This window comes from Camelus ferus, chromosome 10, assembly GCF_009834535.1.
Source record: "Camelus ferus isolate YT-003-E chromosome 10, BCGSAC_Cfer_1.0, whole genome shotgun sequence".
NCBI classification, from domain to species: Eukaryota; Metazoa; Chordata; class Mammalia; order Artiodactyla; family Camelidae; genus Camelus; species Camelus ferus.
Genome location: NC_045705.1, coordinates 15447705 through 15463814, shown reverse-complemented (window position 1 = coordinate 15463814; position 16110 = coordinate 15447705). Strand labels below are relative to the sequence as shown.

Sequence of the window (16110 nt, the reverse complement as noted above, 5' to 3'; positions counted from 1 at the left end):
TTCCTCAAATCAGAATTTGAACAGAATCTACTAGTACAACCATCTGGCAGGGGCTTCAATGTCTGTCTTTCAGTCGCATGCTGATCTTAATTACACAAGAAATGATGAGACAACCTCCATGTCTTCTTTCTTCTCAAGATAAAGATGAAGCCTGTCATCTTTTCACGGAAGTTCTTGACACTCTGGAGGAGGAACCAAGGATGATAATTCTATTTTTCAATGTTAAAAATACCATGTCCTTTCATTCGCATGAAATGAATGCTTATCCATTTTCAAGGCACCTTTTAAATATATCACTTCATTTAATCTTCCCTAATTTGCTTATTCCACCTTCACCATGGTCGTAAGGGATTGGCCAGCAGCCTCGTTTTTCCTCCTTTCTTCTTGCCCACGTATTTTCACCTCGAATTGTACACTGGAATCACTAGGGAGCTTTCAGAAACACTTCGGACTGGGTCCCAGCCTAGACCTCAGTTTATTTAGAGTTCCTGGGAAGGGAGATTAGACCCTGGTTCTTGATTTATTTGTTTTCCAATTCCCCATGTGACTCTAAAGAGGGTGCAAGTTTCACAACCACTGCACTAACCTCTTGTCTAATCATTCTCTCCTGAGTCCTACTGTCAGATTCATCCTCCTGAAACTCTGGTTTGCTCGCCTATTTGATCATCCCCTCACTCTTAAAACTCCTTTCTCCGTGAACGTCTGGAATCTATCATTCCTTTCTAGTACTCTTCTTTCTCAGTAAGCTACCATCTCGATTTCCCCAAATTTGTTCACTGTCACTAAATTTACAAAAGGGAATCTCAAATTGTACAACCAGACCCAGGTGATTATCCTCAATTCCTTCTCTTCCTCATTCCCTATATTCAGTTACTCACGAGCTGTGTTGATTTGACCTCCCAAATATCTTTCAAATCCATCGACTTCTTTCCATCTCTGTCCTACTTCTGACTGCTGTTATCTTGGACATGGACGGCTAAGAAAACTCTGAGCTGATCTCCCAACTCTTTTCCTTCAATGGTCCTACAATCTGTTGTCCATATAATCATCACAGAAATTACTGTGAATCAAACATAATCTCCCATCATATAAATCTCCTTAATGCTCTTACTACTCTTGAGAAATCATGTAAGTGGCCTTGTAAAAATCTCTGTGTCCTGGCCTCTAGCAAGTTTAGCAACCTCCCTTTGGGTATTCTATACATCCTGAAAGAATGCTAGAACATACATCCTTTCATTTCTTCAGGCTTACCTTCCTTCACACATGCTGCTCCCCTTTCCTCTTTGACCTCTGTATCTGGTCAGTTCCTACTCATTCTTCAGAATTTAGCTCAAATGCCACTTCCCCAAGACCAGGTCAGGACTCCCGGCTATATGCTCCCAGAGTAACCTGTCCTTCTCTATTGTACTTTCTTACAGTTTTAAGTAAATAGCTGTATTATTATGTAGTATCTGCTTCTTCCACTAGGGTATAAACTTTATGAAATTAAGGAAGGAATCTGTCTCTTTCACTTACCATTTTATTCTCATGTTTAACATAGTACTTGGCACATAAAAGGTGCTCAGTGACCAGGAAAGAAAGGAAAAAAGAGAAAGAGAGAAAGAAAGAAAGAAAGAAAGAAAGAAAGAAAGAAAGAAAGAAAGAAAGAAAGAAAGAAAGAAAGAAAGAAAGAAAGAAAGAAAGAAAGAAAGAAAGGAAGGAAGGAAGGAAGGAAGAAAGAAAGAAAGAAAGCAAGCAGGCAGGAGGGAGGGAGACAGAGGGAAGGAGGAAAAAAGAGAGACTGCTTTGGCAGAGAGGTTGTGCAGAAATGGAAAAGTTGCAGGTTTCGTTTTTAAGAACTCACACACATTCTCTCCATTTCAGGGAGGATTAAAAGCAGTGGTGTGGACCGATGCTTTTCAGATGGTTGTCATGGTTGTGGGCTTCTTAACAGTTCTCGTTCAAGGATCAATTCATGCTGGTGGATTACACAATGTATTAGAGCACTCTGCAAATGGATCTCGACTAAATATATTTGAGTATGTCAAGTGCTACTTTTTCATGTTTTACAAAGATTTAGCTGTATGACCTCATCACCTAAAATAATATTTGGGCATCAGAGGACCATATTTGTTCACTCACTGCTCTCTCTCATAGCTTTGACATAGATCCTCTCCGGCGGCACACTTTCTGGACCATCTCCGTGGGAGGAACTTTTACATGGCTTGGGATCTATGGAGTCAATCAGTCGACCATCCAGCGCTGCATCTCTTGCAAAACAGAAAAACATGCCAAGCTGTGAGTTGCTAATAAACATTTTAATGTTTTTCTCTGCCCTTCTTGGGGACTTATTATATGCTTCCCTTCCCAATGTTTTGGGTGTGTGTGTGGGTGGGGGTGTGTGTGTGTGTGTGTGTGTGTGTAAAAGAGAGAAAGAAATAAAAAGATTCATTTATAATTTCAACAACTTTTTGAGGAAGGCATTACCATTCCCTTCTCTACGAGGAGGGGGCAGCGGTGGGGTTTGAACTTAACATCGTTCTGTCTTCCTTTGCTCGCCATCATTCACTGCCTTCATTTTCTGAGAAATTCTTTGGTTAGACTAGATTCTGCGGGTGGCAATGCAGAGATAAGGGGCCCTATATTTCTTACTTACAGTTTCTATGATGAGATGGTTCTTATCACTATCTTCATTCAGCATGCGGTCTTTTATTATTTTGATGGATGTATCATAAAAGTTTCCAAAGAGGAGTTAAAAGCAGAAAACCCAAGATAGTGAAGCAAGTCCTAACTGGGGTTTGGCTGCTCCAACTCTTGCCAGGGCAGCCAGTCCCCAGTCAGGCCAGACCTGCTTACCCTGAAGGACTCCACAGAGTCACAACTGGTTAAGCTTTTTTCAAACCATGGAAGTCATCCCACACTTTAGAACGGGGACCAAAGGAAGTTAAGCGCCTTTTTTTTTTTTTTTTGCAAAACTGGCAGAAGTAAGCTAGAATTGCATTCCAAATGGGCATTTCATCGTTCGTAGCTGCTACCCAAGTTTCCAGCCTCCAGAGATTTGTCAGAATGCCTTTAACTTTTCTTAGAGTGAGAAACAGCCACTATGAATATTTCCCCAGTGGATCTTAAAATACCTTTCAATGCACAGTTTCTTATTTAAACTGAATAAAAGATAAAATTGTCTGGACATGGTTCAACATTTTGTAACAGGAATCTCAAAAGGGAATGTATTACTTACCGAGTCCACACAGAAGGAAGAAGTGAAAGCATCCTTTATTACTCTATAAATTCCCTGGTAACATATTCTTATCCTATTACAATAAGTGACAGTAACAAACTCTCTACACACACGACATCATTTTGTCACGTAGTTGAATTACTGAAAATGTATTTAAGATCAAAAGTGATTTTGATCTTAAAATTCACTTAAAATTCTTTTAAAATTCTGCCTTAAAATAGAGTGGACTATTATCTGTCAAGGGAAGTCTTTTGGTGAAATAAATAATAATTCTCTGTTAAAACCAGGCATTTAAAAACCCGATATGCTTGTGTTATTACTTTTTTTTTCTTTTTTGAGAACTTGCCTAGTTTCTCTCTATTACCATAACAGTACTTAAAAGTTAGGAAATGTATCTTTTTATCATTTTTTTCCCACAAGGCCAGTAACAATGCTTTGTGCTTATTAAATATTGATTACTTATTAAACAAATAATGCTTCCAGAATGTCATGCTTGTGTGTGTGAATGTAGAAGCACATAAATGAACATATATATATAAAATATGTGTGTGTATGTGTGTGTGTGTAAGAGTTTATATATGTGGACTCCTACATGTGTACTTGTGTTTGTGTATGTCTAAGTCTCATTTAGTAGATTGGTTTAAATGAAATACTCATTCATAGTAGTTTCTTGGAATTGGGAATTTGCTACGTTAGTATTTGATGGGTATGAAAGCTGTCAGAGAAGGAAAGATGCTCATGAAGACAGGAATACATATATGTCATTCCCTGAGCGCTTTGGATTGCCTCAAGTGCTGGCTCTACTCATCTCCGTTCCCATGGAGGGACCAGAGCTGTGATAGGAATTTTGTTAGAATAAGGAAAGCTGAAAAAAATAACTGTCTTTAGAAAAGACTTTTCTAAATCCAAGTTGATTTAGTTGAGACAATTCAGGAGAGAGAAATCAGCCCAAATGGTCAGTGCACTTGAAGTGCACAGAGCTGGAGGGGAGACGGCTGTCATGGTATGGATATGGTGTAAGTTCCCATTTGTTGAGGGCACTACTGGGGCAGCTGGAGGACTCTCAGAGCTATCTTACCTAGGCTCTGCAGAAAGTGGATTAAATGCACTACTTCTGCACAATTATCTGAGAGCCTGATGTAGTTAAAACATTCCATCAGGGTCTAGAAAAATCTCTGCAACATAGGTAAGTACAAGTATACCCATAAAGCTCATACGGAATGTGGCCATGGATTAAAACCAGCACACATGCATTTAATTGCATGGTCAGAATGCTGATTACTCAACAAAGACACCTTCATCTGAAGCCAGGTCTTCCTTGCACCGAGGAACAGTGTCACTTATCAGGTCCTTTGAGATGTGCTCCCTGGAAGCTGACTTGGACTCTTGTTTCTGGACGTCAGTGTATGTTTCAGGTCTGCTGATGGTGAACGGTGCTGAGGGAAGGAGTGGCTGGTGCAGGTTACCAAGTGCTTTCCCATCAGCGTTCTCATCTCCCAGCCAAGATGAGCACGTCCACACCCAGTCACTTTTGTTCCCTTCCCATTGCCTTTGTTTATTTTCTTTATCTCTTTCATCACATCTAAAATCATCTTGTTTATTTCATTGCAGTGACCATTACCTGCCTCTAATCCCAGAACACCATCTCCATGAGGGTGGGTTCCGTGTTGCTCACTGCTCTGTCCTCAGTACCTAGAAAAGCCTGCTCTATGGTGACGCTTAAGAAATATTTTCTGAATGAATCAGCGAAGTGGCTTAAGTGGCAAATGGGAGAATTAGCCCTGGAGACAATTAAAGTCTATTTCTAGTGAAAAATAAACTCACAATGCAGGGACTTAAACATTCTAATAGACAGTTTTGCCATTGATTTCTCATTTCCCCTAGTTGACTGGTGAAATTTTAAAATTGTTCTAGATAATGTATGAAAATCCTCTATAAGGGGTGGGGAGCAGGGTATATATAGCTCAAGTGATACAGGGTGTGCTTAGCATGCACGAGGTCCTGGGTTCAATCCCCAGTACCTCCTCTGATAGATAGATAGATAGATAGATAGATAGATAGATAGATAGATAAACAAAACTAGTTGCCACCCCTCCAAATAAATAAATAAATAAATAAATAAATAAATAAATAAATAAGTAAATAAGTAAATAAATAATAAAATTTTAAAACATAGCATCAGTTGTATTTTTTAAAAAGGAAAAAAGAATATATATATATACACATAAATACATACATATGTGTATATATACATGTTTATATAAATCCTCTATATGACTGTATAACCTACATATATTTTTACAGAGAATAATTCATTCAATCCTCACATTAGTCCTGTAATAAGAAGTAAGGCAGGTGTGTTACACTCTTCTTACTGATGATGTAACTGGCTCAGAATGTTAGTGACTTATCTGAAGTCCCACGGTTGTTGAAGATATAGTCTTCTGATTCCAGATCTAATGCTCCTTTCAAAAAAGAAATGATGTAAAGATTACAAGCATACAGTAACGGATTTCTACCATTCATGTATTCATTCAGTCACTCATTACCAAAAACAGAATCATTTTATGCCTGCTATATGCCAGCACCATTGTGCGCTCTAGGGACACAGCCCTGTGTTTGAATAGAGTTTGTCTGAAAGGCAGAAGCAAGAGTACTTCTTATTCAGTTCACAGATATTGATCCCTTCCTGTATCAATTGTCCTCTCCAAAGGCTATGTCTAAATCAAATCCCTCCAAACAAAAGCAAACAAACAACTAAAACTCAAGGATAGACATGCTTGGAAGACTCCCATGGAAGGAATTCCACAGATAGAATCCTTTCTTAATGTAAGTAGCATAAAATAAAAACTTCCAAATGGGTTATTTAACATATTTGCTTCTTCAAAGAGTACTTTGATTTAAAGGTCTTCCCAAAGTCAGGTACACCCTTACAGTAGGGGTTTTAGGGGACTTTGAAATGAATACGTGTCCTTACATTTGAGTGTGGATGCATCGGAATCCCTTCAAATAATGACTGACTCCAAGGAAATGCCTCCTGTTGCTTTCCTGGCCGTTGGTACCTTGAAACTCTCTCCAGAACAAGATTGTTCTCTCAGAGAACCAATGTGAGGCCAGCCAACTTTCAAGCCTTCCCTGAGATTTAGAAAATATGTAATATTTTAATTTTCAAAGGACAAAAATAAATACAAAATAGCCACAGGATACTATAAATGCACTCAAATCGAAATTAAATATATTTGTGTTGTAGAATCAAAAGAATTGCTCCAAAGAATGTGGATAAAAATGACTTCAGGTTTTTCATACTTTCTATTGCCGTTTTGAAAACTGAACTTTAAATTTCATTCAAATTAATCTCCAAAGTGAGTATTTCCAAAATGTGTCTACTTCTACATTTATCTCATCATCCCTCTGGGGCAAAAAAAAAAAAAAAAAGATGTTAAAATGTACATTGGCTTTTTGACAGTTTCATGAATTGATTGGGGGGAAATTACTCGAAGTTATGTAATAGGAGTGACTGATAACGTGAAATTTCATCTAAGGAACTAGACCTACGCCACACGTTGAGGCTTTACAGAAAAACTCCCGATTTCAAAAGAAAACCTATCAAAACTCTACCTCATTCAAATTTCATTCTCACTGTAAAAACATAGTGTTCCCAAACAAAAAAAATATGCAAAAGGATAAAATGCAGTGATTTTTTTATTGGAGTATAACTGACTTACAATATTAAGTTAGTTTCAGGTGTACAGCATAGTGATTTGATATCAAAATGGAATGATTCTTGAAGGTGGAAGTATTTTATAGCCAAAAGGCGCCCCAGATTTTACCTTGAGTCTTTTAATCTCACCAGACTGCAATACGCCACAGGGGCTACCCATAGGTCCCTGTGTTCTCTTTTAGAGCCTTGTACTTCAACTTGCTGGGTCTTTGGATCATTTTGGTCTGTGCTGTCTTGTCTGGCTTAATCATGTACTCCCACTTCAGAGACTGTGACCCTTGGACTTCCGGCATCATCTCAGCACCAGACCAGGTACGCGCTCCCTCGGGGCCCGAGGGGACTGGCGGAGATGCGCGTGCTTCCGGCCATCCCCGAGTCGTGTTAGGCCTTTCTGTTTTTCCCGCACGGGCCTCTAGCTATTTCCCAAGCCCCAAACACTTGCTTTCTTTCCTCTCTTCCTGGGTGATATTTTCACATGTCAGTTTCCTATACTGGAGAGTGAACGTGTAAAAGGAAGTTACCTTACCTTGTCCTTGAAGGCCAGGCCTGGAGCCAGGGCGGGGCTGGGGAGAGTGGAAGGTGGGCTTGAAGCCATAGCTTTGGTTGTCAGTGCCACCTTTCTACTCTTTTTTTCATATCCATCTCAAGGTTTGCTAATTATGCTTTCATCTCCAATTGAACAAAATGACCCTTATATCTGTAATGCGTCCGTTCATGTCTTCCCATTATAGCTTAAACGGTGTCAGCTCAATAGACTACATTCAACATGATTTTAAATCTCCACTTATGGAGAACGTGCTGAGGAGGAGCAGTCATCCCCCTCTCTGCCTCCACATAGTCGTGTGTCCCACTGTGTCCTATGGGGGCTCCTGTCCCACAAATGTGGCCACAGAGTGGAACCATAATACCTACATTCCCTGAAGACCTGTTCTAAGTGTTTGCTTTTGGGGTTGAATTGCTAATATTAATGGTAAACCAGCATGAAAATAGCCTACATTGCAAACATAAGAAAAAGTTTAAAGTTCTTGAACGTTCTAAAGTTCCTCCAACCCTTTTTCCTAGTATGGCTGCTCCCTTCCTACCCCTCCCTCCCCTACACCCGGACCTAAGGGCCATGGAGTTGGACTGATCGTCACCTCATCTGCTAGCCTGTAACCACTGTAGTCCATGCAAACTCCTCTATTATTATTTTATTTTGTTTTTCTTTTTTCCCACCTCTTCTTGCTAAAAGTTACCTTCATGCATTTCAGACGCTGCTGATGGGACCACTAATCCTACTTTGTTTTGCCTCCCCTTCAGCTGATGCCATATTTCGTCATGGAGATATTTGCCACCATGCCAGGACTCCCAGGACTTTTTGTGGCTTGTGCCTTCAGTGGAACTCTGAGGTTAGTGGACTGACAACACTCTGCCCTGATAATGATGATGGTGACAATGGTGATGGCAAAGCAACCAAGATGACAAGGGTAACAGTGATAGTCGCCACCAGTATGATTGAGTACCTACTGTGTCTGCTGCCCTGCTGAATGTGTTGTGTGTATTTGCTCATGAGTTGTCACACAATATGTGAGACTGAAACTACTCAAATTACCATTAGTTTATAGAAAAGGAAACTGAGATTTAGCCAGGTAGATAACTTACCTGTTGAGAGGCAGTAAACCTCAGAGGCACCAGACCTCTCTTCGTTTTCTCGACCTTGCCTGCTGCCAGCCGTTCCCACGATTTTGCATCACCTCTACACATGGCAGCTCACTTTGCTGGCTTTCTCACTCAGCTGCAGTATATTCTTGCAGATCTATCCTTTGCAATCCACTCTCTCCAGCTTCAGTAACACACTCAAGCAGCTAACAGTATCCATCTTCGAAATGTACACATTATTCTACATACAAAATTACTCACACTTTTATTCTGACAAATACCTTAGAAGGTTTACATTACACCAGGCACAGTTGGTGACAGCGGGGCTACTGCAGAGAGCAAAACTGACATATGCATTGACCTTACACAGAGTCTGCATTCTGGTAGACATGGAAGATGGACAGTATATAACTAAACAAACAAAAAACCAAGGTTTTGTTTGATAATAGCAAATAGTATAATGGAAATGACAGAGTGATATCCTAGAGACAGGGAAGGCTTGGAAGTCCTGTCTTTAATGGGGTTTTAGGGAACTCCTCTTTGAATACATGACATCTGTGTTGAGAGCTAAGGATGAGCAGACGCCCGCTCTGTGGGGAGCACAGGCAGAAGCTTTTACAGGCCGAGCAGAGAGCAAATACCAAAGCCTGGAGGAGATCACCCGTGTGGAATAATTCAGGATCAGGGAGGAGCTGGAGGATAAGGAACCAGGAGGAGAGCAGACAGGGAGGAGCTTGGAGAGGGGAGCAGGCATTGGATCATGAAGAGACTTCACGAAATGGTAAAGAGTTTGTGTTTCATCTTAGGTAAGAAGGCATTAGAAGGTTTGCAGTGAGTGATGTGATACAGTTGGAGACTCAGTCTTCCATGTGGAGGGAAGGGACTCTGACAAAAGCCAGCGTGGTGAAAGTAGGTGACTTTTTAGGAGGCTTTTACCTTAACCCAGGTGAGACAGGATAGTGACTTGGAGAATGGTGAGGGCAACAGTGTTGAAAGCAAGGGACTGAAACATTAAAATGTATCATTACTTTCTTTTAAGGCAGACCCTCTGCCTTTATGAATCAAAGGTTCATCTGATGGGAAAAGCTTTATTTTCCCTTCCTGGAGCTCAATTGCAAAGTATCAATTATAGGATTTCTCAAGGGCTAATGTTAAGATAGTAAAATGATTAGGGTCAAAATTTAAACGATTCCCCAGGATAAAAGTAGGAACTTTATATCTGATTTCTCAGATTCCTGGTCTCACTGCACAGTGTTAACCACTGTTAATAATTTCTTGTCAATAAACCCGAACGTTTCTTTGCCTAGGTGAACATACAAACCTTTTAGTGTGCAAAACAGAGATCAGTTGCATATATACTGTTATTTCTTTAAGTTAATATAATTTAGAAATCTTTCAGTATCAATAGATTCACCCTATTCTTTTTTTGATCTACTGTGATACTATAGGACCTGCTTCCTGGTTCATACATGGCCATCTTCACGTTGCGTCCTCCATGGTGGAAGGGCTGAGGGAGTGTTCTGGGGTCTCTCTTATAAAGTCACTAATTCCATTCGTGGAGCCTCTACCATTGGGACCTGATCAGGTCCTCAAAGTCCCTCCTCCAAATACCATCACATTGAGGATTGGGCTTCAAGATATGAGTTTGCGGGGGATATAAACATTCAGTTCATAGCATGTTACAATGTATATCTTTGTAAAATTATGCAAAGATGGATGTAGACTACATTCCAAGGAGTGGAATTACTGTGTCAAAATATTTATTTATTTAAAGTTTTCATGGACACTGCTAAGTTGACCTCCAAAAATTTGCACCAGTTTGTACACCAAATAGAAAATATTAAAGTGTCTTTTTCCCTATATTGCCATTAATATCAGGTACTCTGAAACTTTTACACTTGAGTATTTGATAGGTGAAAAATGGTAACTAAATTTAATATGAATTCCCTTGATCAGAAGTGGGATTGGCTACCTTTCCCTGTTTCATTAGTCATTTGAATTTCTTTTTCTATAAAATGAAAATTTATTTTCCCTGGTTTTTTTTTTTAAGTTTTCTTCTTTACATATATAGGAAAAATAGTTTATTGACGTGTCTCATTTGCCTTTTGTGTATTTGCTAAAGATAGTTTTGAGTATATGGACATTCTGTTTCATATTAATCAATTTTTTAAAAAATTATGGTTTCTGAGTTAACATTCTTGTGAAGACTTCTCCATTCCATGTATATAATCAGCCAGACATCATTCTAATATACTTATGGTCTTATTAAGTGTTAAAATTATTAAATCATCTAGACTATATATGTGGTATAAGAAGTGAAGTAGAATTCCTGACTTATTTTCCTTCTAAGTTAGTAGCCAGTTGTCCCATTATTTTTTAGTAAAAAGCCATGTTTTTCACCACTGACTTAAAATGCTACTTTTATTACATCTTACATTCTTTTATGTATTTGGAACTTTTTCTAGATTCTCTTTTATAGTCCTTTGATCCATTTGTGTACAGCTATGCCAGTATTAATAATTCTAATGACTAAGCTTTAATGTATGATTTTAAATGTGTTAGGTTAGTACATATTTCTTCTTTTTCTTTTACAGAATTTCCCTTGATATCATCTTTTCTCAGATTATTTTTAGTTACTTCTATGAGACTTGATTGTACTCAAATCATAATATCTACAAATATTTTGGGGTTTTCTCTTCTTTTCTAATAGTTAAACTTCTATGTTCACTTTCTTATTTAACTGTGCTTTGAGAACAAAGATTAAAAAAAATGAAGGATGACAGAAATCCTTGTTTTGTTATGCACTTTAAAGGAAGTAGTTCTTGGATTTTACCATTAAATATGATACCAGGTTTTGATTTAAATGATATTATTTACATTTAAAATATTTATATAAAATTAATCAAATTATAAAAACAAAAGTACATATACTTATTAAAATTTTAGGAAATATTTTTATCAGGAGAGATTTTTGAATTTTGGTAAAATGTTGGCATTTTTGAAATTAGTATTTTTTCTTTTTTTGCTTTTGACATATTACTATTAATATGTTGACAGATTTCCAAAATAGCAACATCTCTTAATTCTCACAATGACCTTAACTTGCTTATAGTGTAATTTTTTGTTCTGCTAAATTACTTTTAGTAATATTCTTTTTAGGATTTTGCATCTATGACACAAAGTGATATTGTTCTGTGGTGTTGGTATTAGTATTTCAAGGAAACCAAGGTAGAAGCAATGAACACCAGATGATCAAACATAAGTAGGGAAGATGCTTTAGCTTTCACTTTATCCCTCTCTACAGAACTTGATTGGTTTATTTATTTTTCCTAAAGCTGAATCTATCCAGTCTGAACAGAGTCAACAGATTAGTTCCCCTATAAAAGAACGGTTGACTCTTTGGATTTCAATTCCAAATATTCCAAGAAAGACACACTGGACAACACATATTATAGAAAGATTACTTTCGCTATAATGTTAAGGGGGGCATTGGGTTAGGGAAAGGGAAAGACAAGAATTGAGGAAGAATAAAGGGATGGTGGTTGAGTGATAGGGAACAAAAGATTTGCACCATCTTACAGCAGTTTTAGAATCTGAGAAATCGACATATGGATAATACATCTGACTGCAAAAGCAACCCAACAGAGCTTCTACAAATCTGATCTTTCTGCACCAAAATCGGTTTTTTGCTCCTTCCCTCCCAATGGATTCAAGGGTCAGCCCTAATGCTTGAAACTTTCAGATGATAAATTTGAGACTTATATGTTGGGAGCATGAAAGCTTATTTTATTTGATCATTTCCTTTCCTTATTTGACTTTCACGGAGCTGCAGATGGAAGCAGAGTCTTATAGGAAACAAATACTACGCCTTGATTCCTAGGAAAATGAGAATGGTACTTGGAAGTATTTGAAATTTCAATTCCCAGAAATGGGTCTCGGGTAGTTTCCACTTGCTGTATCTGTCATTTAGGGAAGGAACTTTAAAATTTTGCACAAGATTCGCCTGGAACTATTCTAGCTAAAGTAAGCTACAAGGTAAAATTGATGACAATAGTATTGTCTTGCATTAGAGAAAGAAGACAAAGTTTGAATTTTCTTCCACACTGTTGGCACAGCTATAGCTTGTTATCGTGTGAGCATTGGAAGATAACAAAAAAATTAGCTAATGTGCATCAATGGAAAACTTAACAAACAGCTGGCCAGGCTTTGTTCATTAGCTTGTTTCTTTTCCAGAACTTCTGTTTGTGATTGTGACTTTGCATCATATGAATTTAATACATACATCTTTTCTACTAGCTAAAATATTTCTGGTCAAGATGAGGAATTTAATAAGCTTTCATGCTGTTCAGCAAAGAAACCTCCAACTTCCAGGCTCTGTGTCACCTAAGCGAGTTTTAGGGCTATGAGACTGAACTCTGAGTGGCAAATTAAAGAAAGAATATCGGAGCTTTTATGTGCTTTTGGTCTTTGCCTACTTTCCAGTCTTATTTTTGCCCTTTTTCTCCCTTGCTAATTGCATGCTAACCACTCTGGTGCTTCTAATTATTTAATGAAACAAGCTTTCCATCTTGAAGCGTTTAATCGTAATTTTCCCTTTTTTTCTAAAACATCTTTTTTTCCCCAGTCTGCATGGGTCCTTTCAGTGCCTATCTTAACCATCACTTCCTTAGCGAAGCGTCCTCTAACTCCATATCAGTTTAGATCTCGGCAAGACATGCTTCCACAGCACCTTGTTATGTTCCTTCATAATAACAATTGTACTCAATTGTATAATTGGTCGTTAAATATCGATGTCACTAAGTAAAGTCTCTGTCTTTCTGGTTCACCGTTGTATGCCTAGTACCTAGAATGAACGGATGCATAAATGATATGAATGAATGAATGAATGAATGGCAAATTATACTGAGTCCTGGATTAAGATAGTCACTGCTTCCTGCCCCAAATCCAGCCTACACACACACACACACACAGACACACATAGACAAAATCTCTCTGGTACTGCATGCTGACTCATTTAGCGTCTTGTTAAGGAGAACTAGTAAGAGTTAGAACACAAAAGCCTAGCTTCTTCATTGGAGTTAGAGGACAATTTCTTTCTCAAAGAGCATTAAGCACAAAAGCCCCTTTGAAGAGTGAGTAGACAGGCCGTGTAGTTTTCCTGAAGTCCCAGATTAAGGACACATCTATATCTGTTGTCTTTTTTTTTTTTTCCCTAGAGCCCTGCCTTTTCTATTTTCTCTGGACACCAGGGCAGTCTGGTCAGCCTTGTTTAGCTTGGACTATGTCTTGCTTTTCTCTCCCTGTAGCACCGTGGCTGCCAGCATCAATGCCTTAGCAACTGTGACGTTTGAGGATTTTGTCAAGTGCTGGTTTCCCCATCTCTCCGACAAGCTGAGCACCTGGATCAGTAAAGGCTTATGTAGGTACAGCTGGTGGATCTTCTATTCCATATAGTGAAATGCACGTGTGGTTATTCAGGGCACGCTGACAGGCACAAGTGCACGTGGAGATACAAGAGGAATTTCACATATAAATTCTTACACTTCCAAAGATACCAGGAAAGAATGAGCAACTAGCTTACCTTTCAGCAACCTCACGTTCAACATTCTTCTGTGCCCATCCTACACCTTACATTCATAACATCAGCCTCTCTAGAGTACGCATGTTAGTCCCTCTAGAGAGGGACTGTGGTGATCCTCTTAGTCCCTCTACGAAGGAAGGTGTTCTGCTCACTATGGCTGGTCAATTTGTCTAATAGAGCCAGTTTTTTCCCTAAAGAATCCTTCACTATCAAACTCTCAGTAACTTCACCTCAGAGAATAACTGCTCCTTGCTCAATCACACTATTATATATCATGTTTATAATCACTGCAGCACCTACCATATATCCCCTCCCTCCACGTTTGCTGCTTTGTCTGGGGACCCACACACTCCAGGTCTCAATGGGACCCCCATCAGTTTCCCCTAAACTTCCTGCCTTGTAGGTTGCTGTTGTTTGTATTCTAGTGGAAGGACTAGGCGGGCGGACTGAATCAATTCTCACAAAAAATTGTAGAACCCCTGGATTGAGGGGTAGTTGCCTTGAATCCTATTTGAAACACATTAACTGTTGGCCCAGCAAGATTGTAATTAGTAGTAAAAATGGCTTCTATTATTTTCTTCAGGTAGGTGGAATACTCCTTATGCACGAAGCAATACACAATCAGGGCAAACACTGTCTTCTGAAGCTAATCTATCATCTTTAAAGATAGTGGGAATAGTTTTAGAATTCTGAAATGTGTTTGTTGATCAAACTTGGTATTCAGTATTGTTGCATGAATTTCCTTATTTTTCTGTGTTTCATTGAGAAGTTGGAAAATATAGTATCAAAAGTTGCTAGCGTGATTTCATCCTAAAAGTGAGTTCTTGATAATAAGTACCATGAATATCATGTACCAAATCTGAAATAATAATAATAATAATAATAATAATAGTAGTAGTAGTAGTAGTAGTAGTAGTAGTAAACATATAGTTCTTGCTACGTAACAGGCACTGTTGGATAAATTAGTTTATTTCTGTGCAGTCCCTTCCTAGAATGTGAGAGCTTTGAGGCAGTGGCTTTTATAGCACTGGCATTTAGTAAAGTGCCTAACATATGATCAGTATACAATAAAACTGAATTAGTGGTCACACTGGGAACTGAGCCAAATATTTAGCTGGGAGAGAATTTCAAACAAAATGAGAAAAATCATTTTCTCTGCTCCTGTCACTGTGTTTCTGTCTTTATCTGTCTCCAACTCCTTGTCTCTCTCCCTCTCTTATTTAGTTTATGGCTTATCATGGGAATTGAGTGACTTTTAAGATAGTTTTTAAACAAGGATATATTAAAAAATTATTTTTAAAAAGTGGCTTAAAAGAAGACAGCTTTAAATGACTGTGAAGACGTACTTGCTGATTCATTCGGCAAGATCCTACGATGTGAGAGGGATGCTGTGCACGGTGCCTCAGGGCCTGTGCTCCCGTGGCCCTTGGGGTCCCAGCACAGCCAGGTGAAAAAGGCATTGTTATGAAATATACCAGGATCCATTAGGAGGGTATGAATAAAGCATGAAGAGAGCAGAAAAACTCTCCCGATTTGCAAAAACCTGTGAGGTAAAATGTGTAGCGAGTTAGCCATTTTAAAGATGAACAACTATCTGTGTCCCAGGGAGGCCAGTCACTTCTCCAGCTGGTTGCTGGTGAGGGACCAAACTGGGTTCCACTAACTCAGGCTCTCTTAGCCTAGACCTGTGCCCTTTCCACATTTTCATGTTGCTTCCACATGACAGCTTTCTTTTTCCTTTTTTAAATTAAAGTATAGTCGATTTACAACGTTGTGTTAGTTTCAGGTATACAGAAAAGTGATTCAGTTTCATATATATCTATATCTATATATATTCTTTTTCAGACTCTTTTCTATTCTAGGTTATTACAAGACATTGAATATAATTTCCTGTGCTGTACAGTAGGCCCTTGTTGTTTATCTATTTTATATTTAGCAGTGTGACAGCTTTCT

At 38.5% G+C, this 16110-nt stretch overlaps 1 protein-coding gene across 1 annotated transcript in view; it reads left to right on the top strand.

Moving 5' to 3' along the window:
• SLC5A12 (solute carrier family 5 member 12) overlaps positions 1-16110 on the top strand; it is a 52450-nt gene that overhangs the window by 22773 nt on the left and 13567 nt on the right. The window contains exons 6-10 of the mRNA XM_032490435.1: positions 1670-2018; positions 2137-2277; positions 7121-7250; positions 8238-8326; positions 13883-13995. Coding sequence (XP_032346326.1) covers positions 1670-2018; positions 2137-2277; positions 7121-7250; positions 8238-8326; positions 13883-13995 — 822 coding nt within the window. The remainder of the gene's footprint in view (positions 1-1669; positions 2019-2136; positions 2278-7120; positions 7251-8237; positions 8327-13882; positions 13996-16110) is intronic.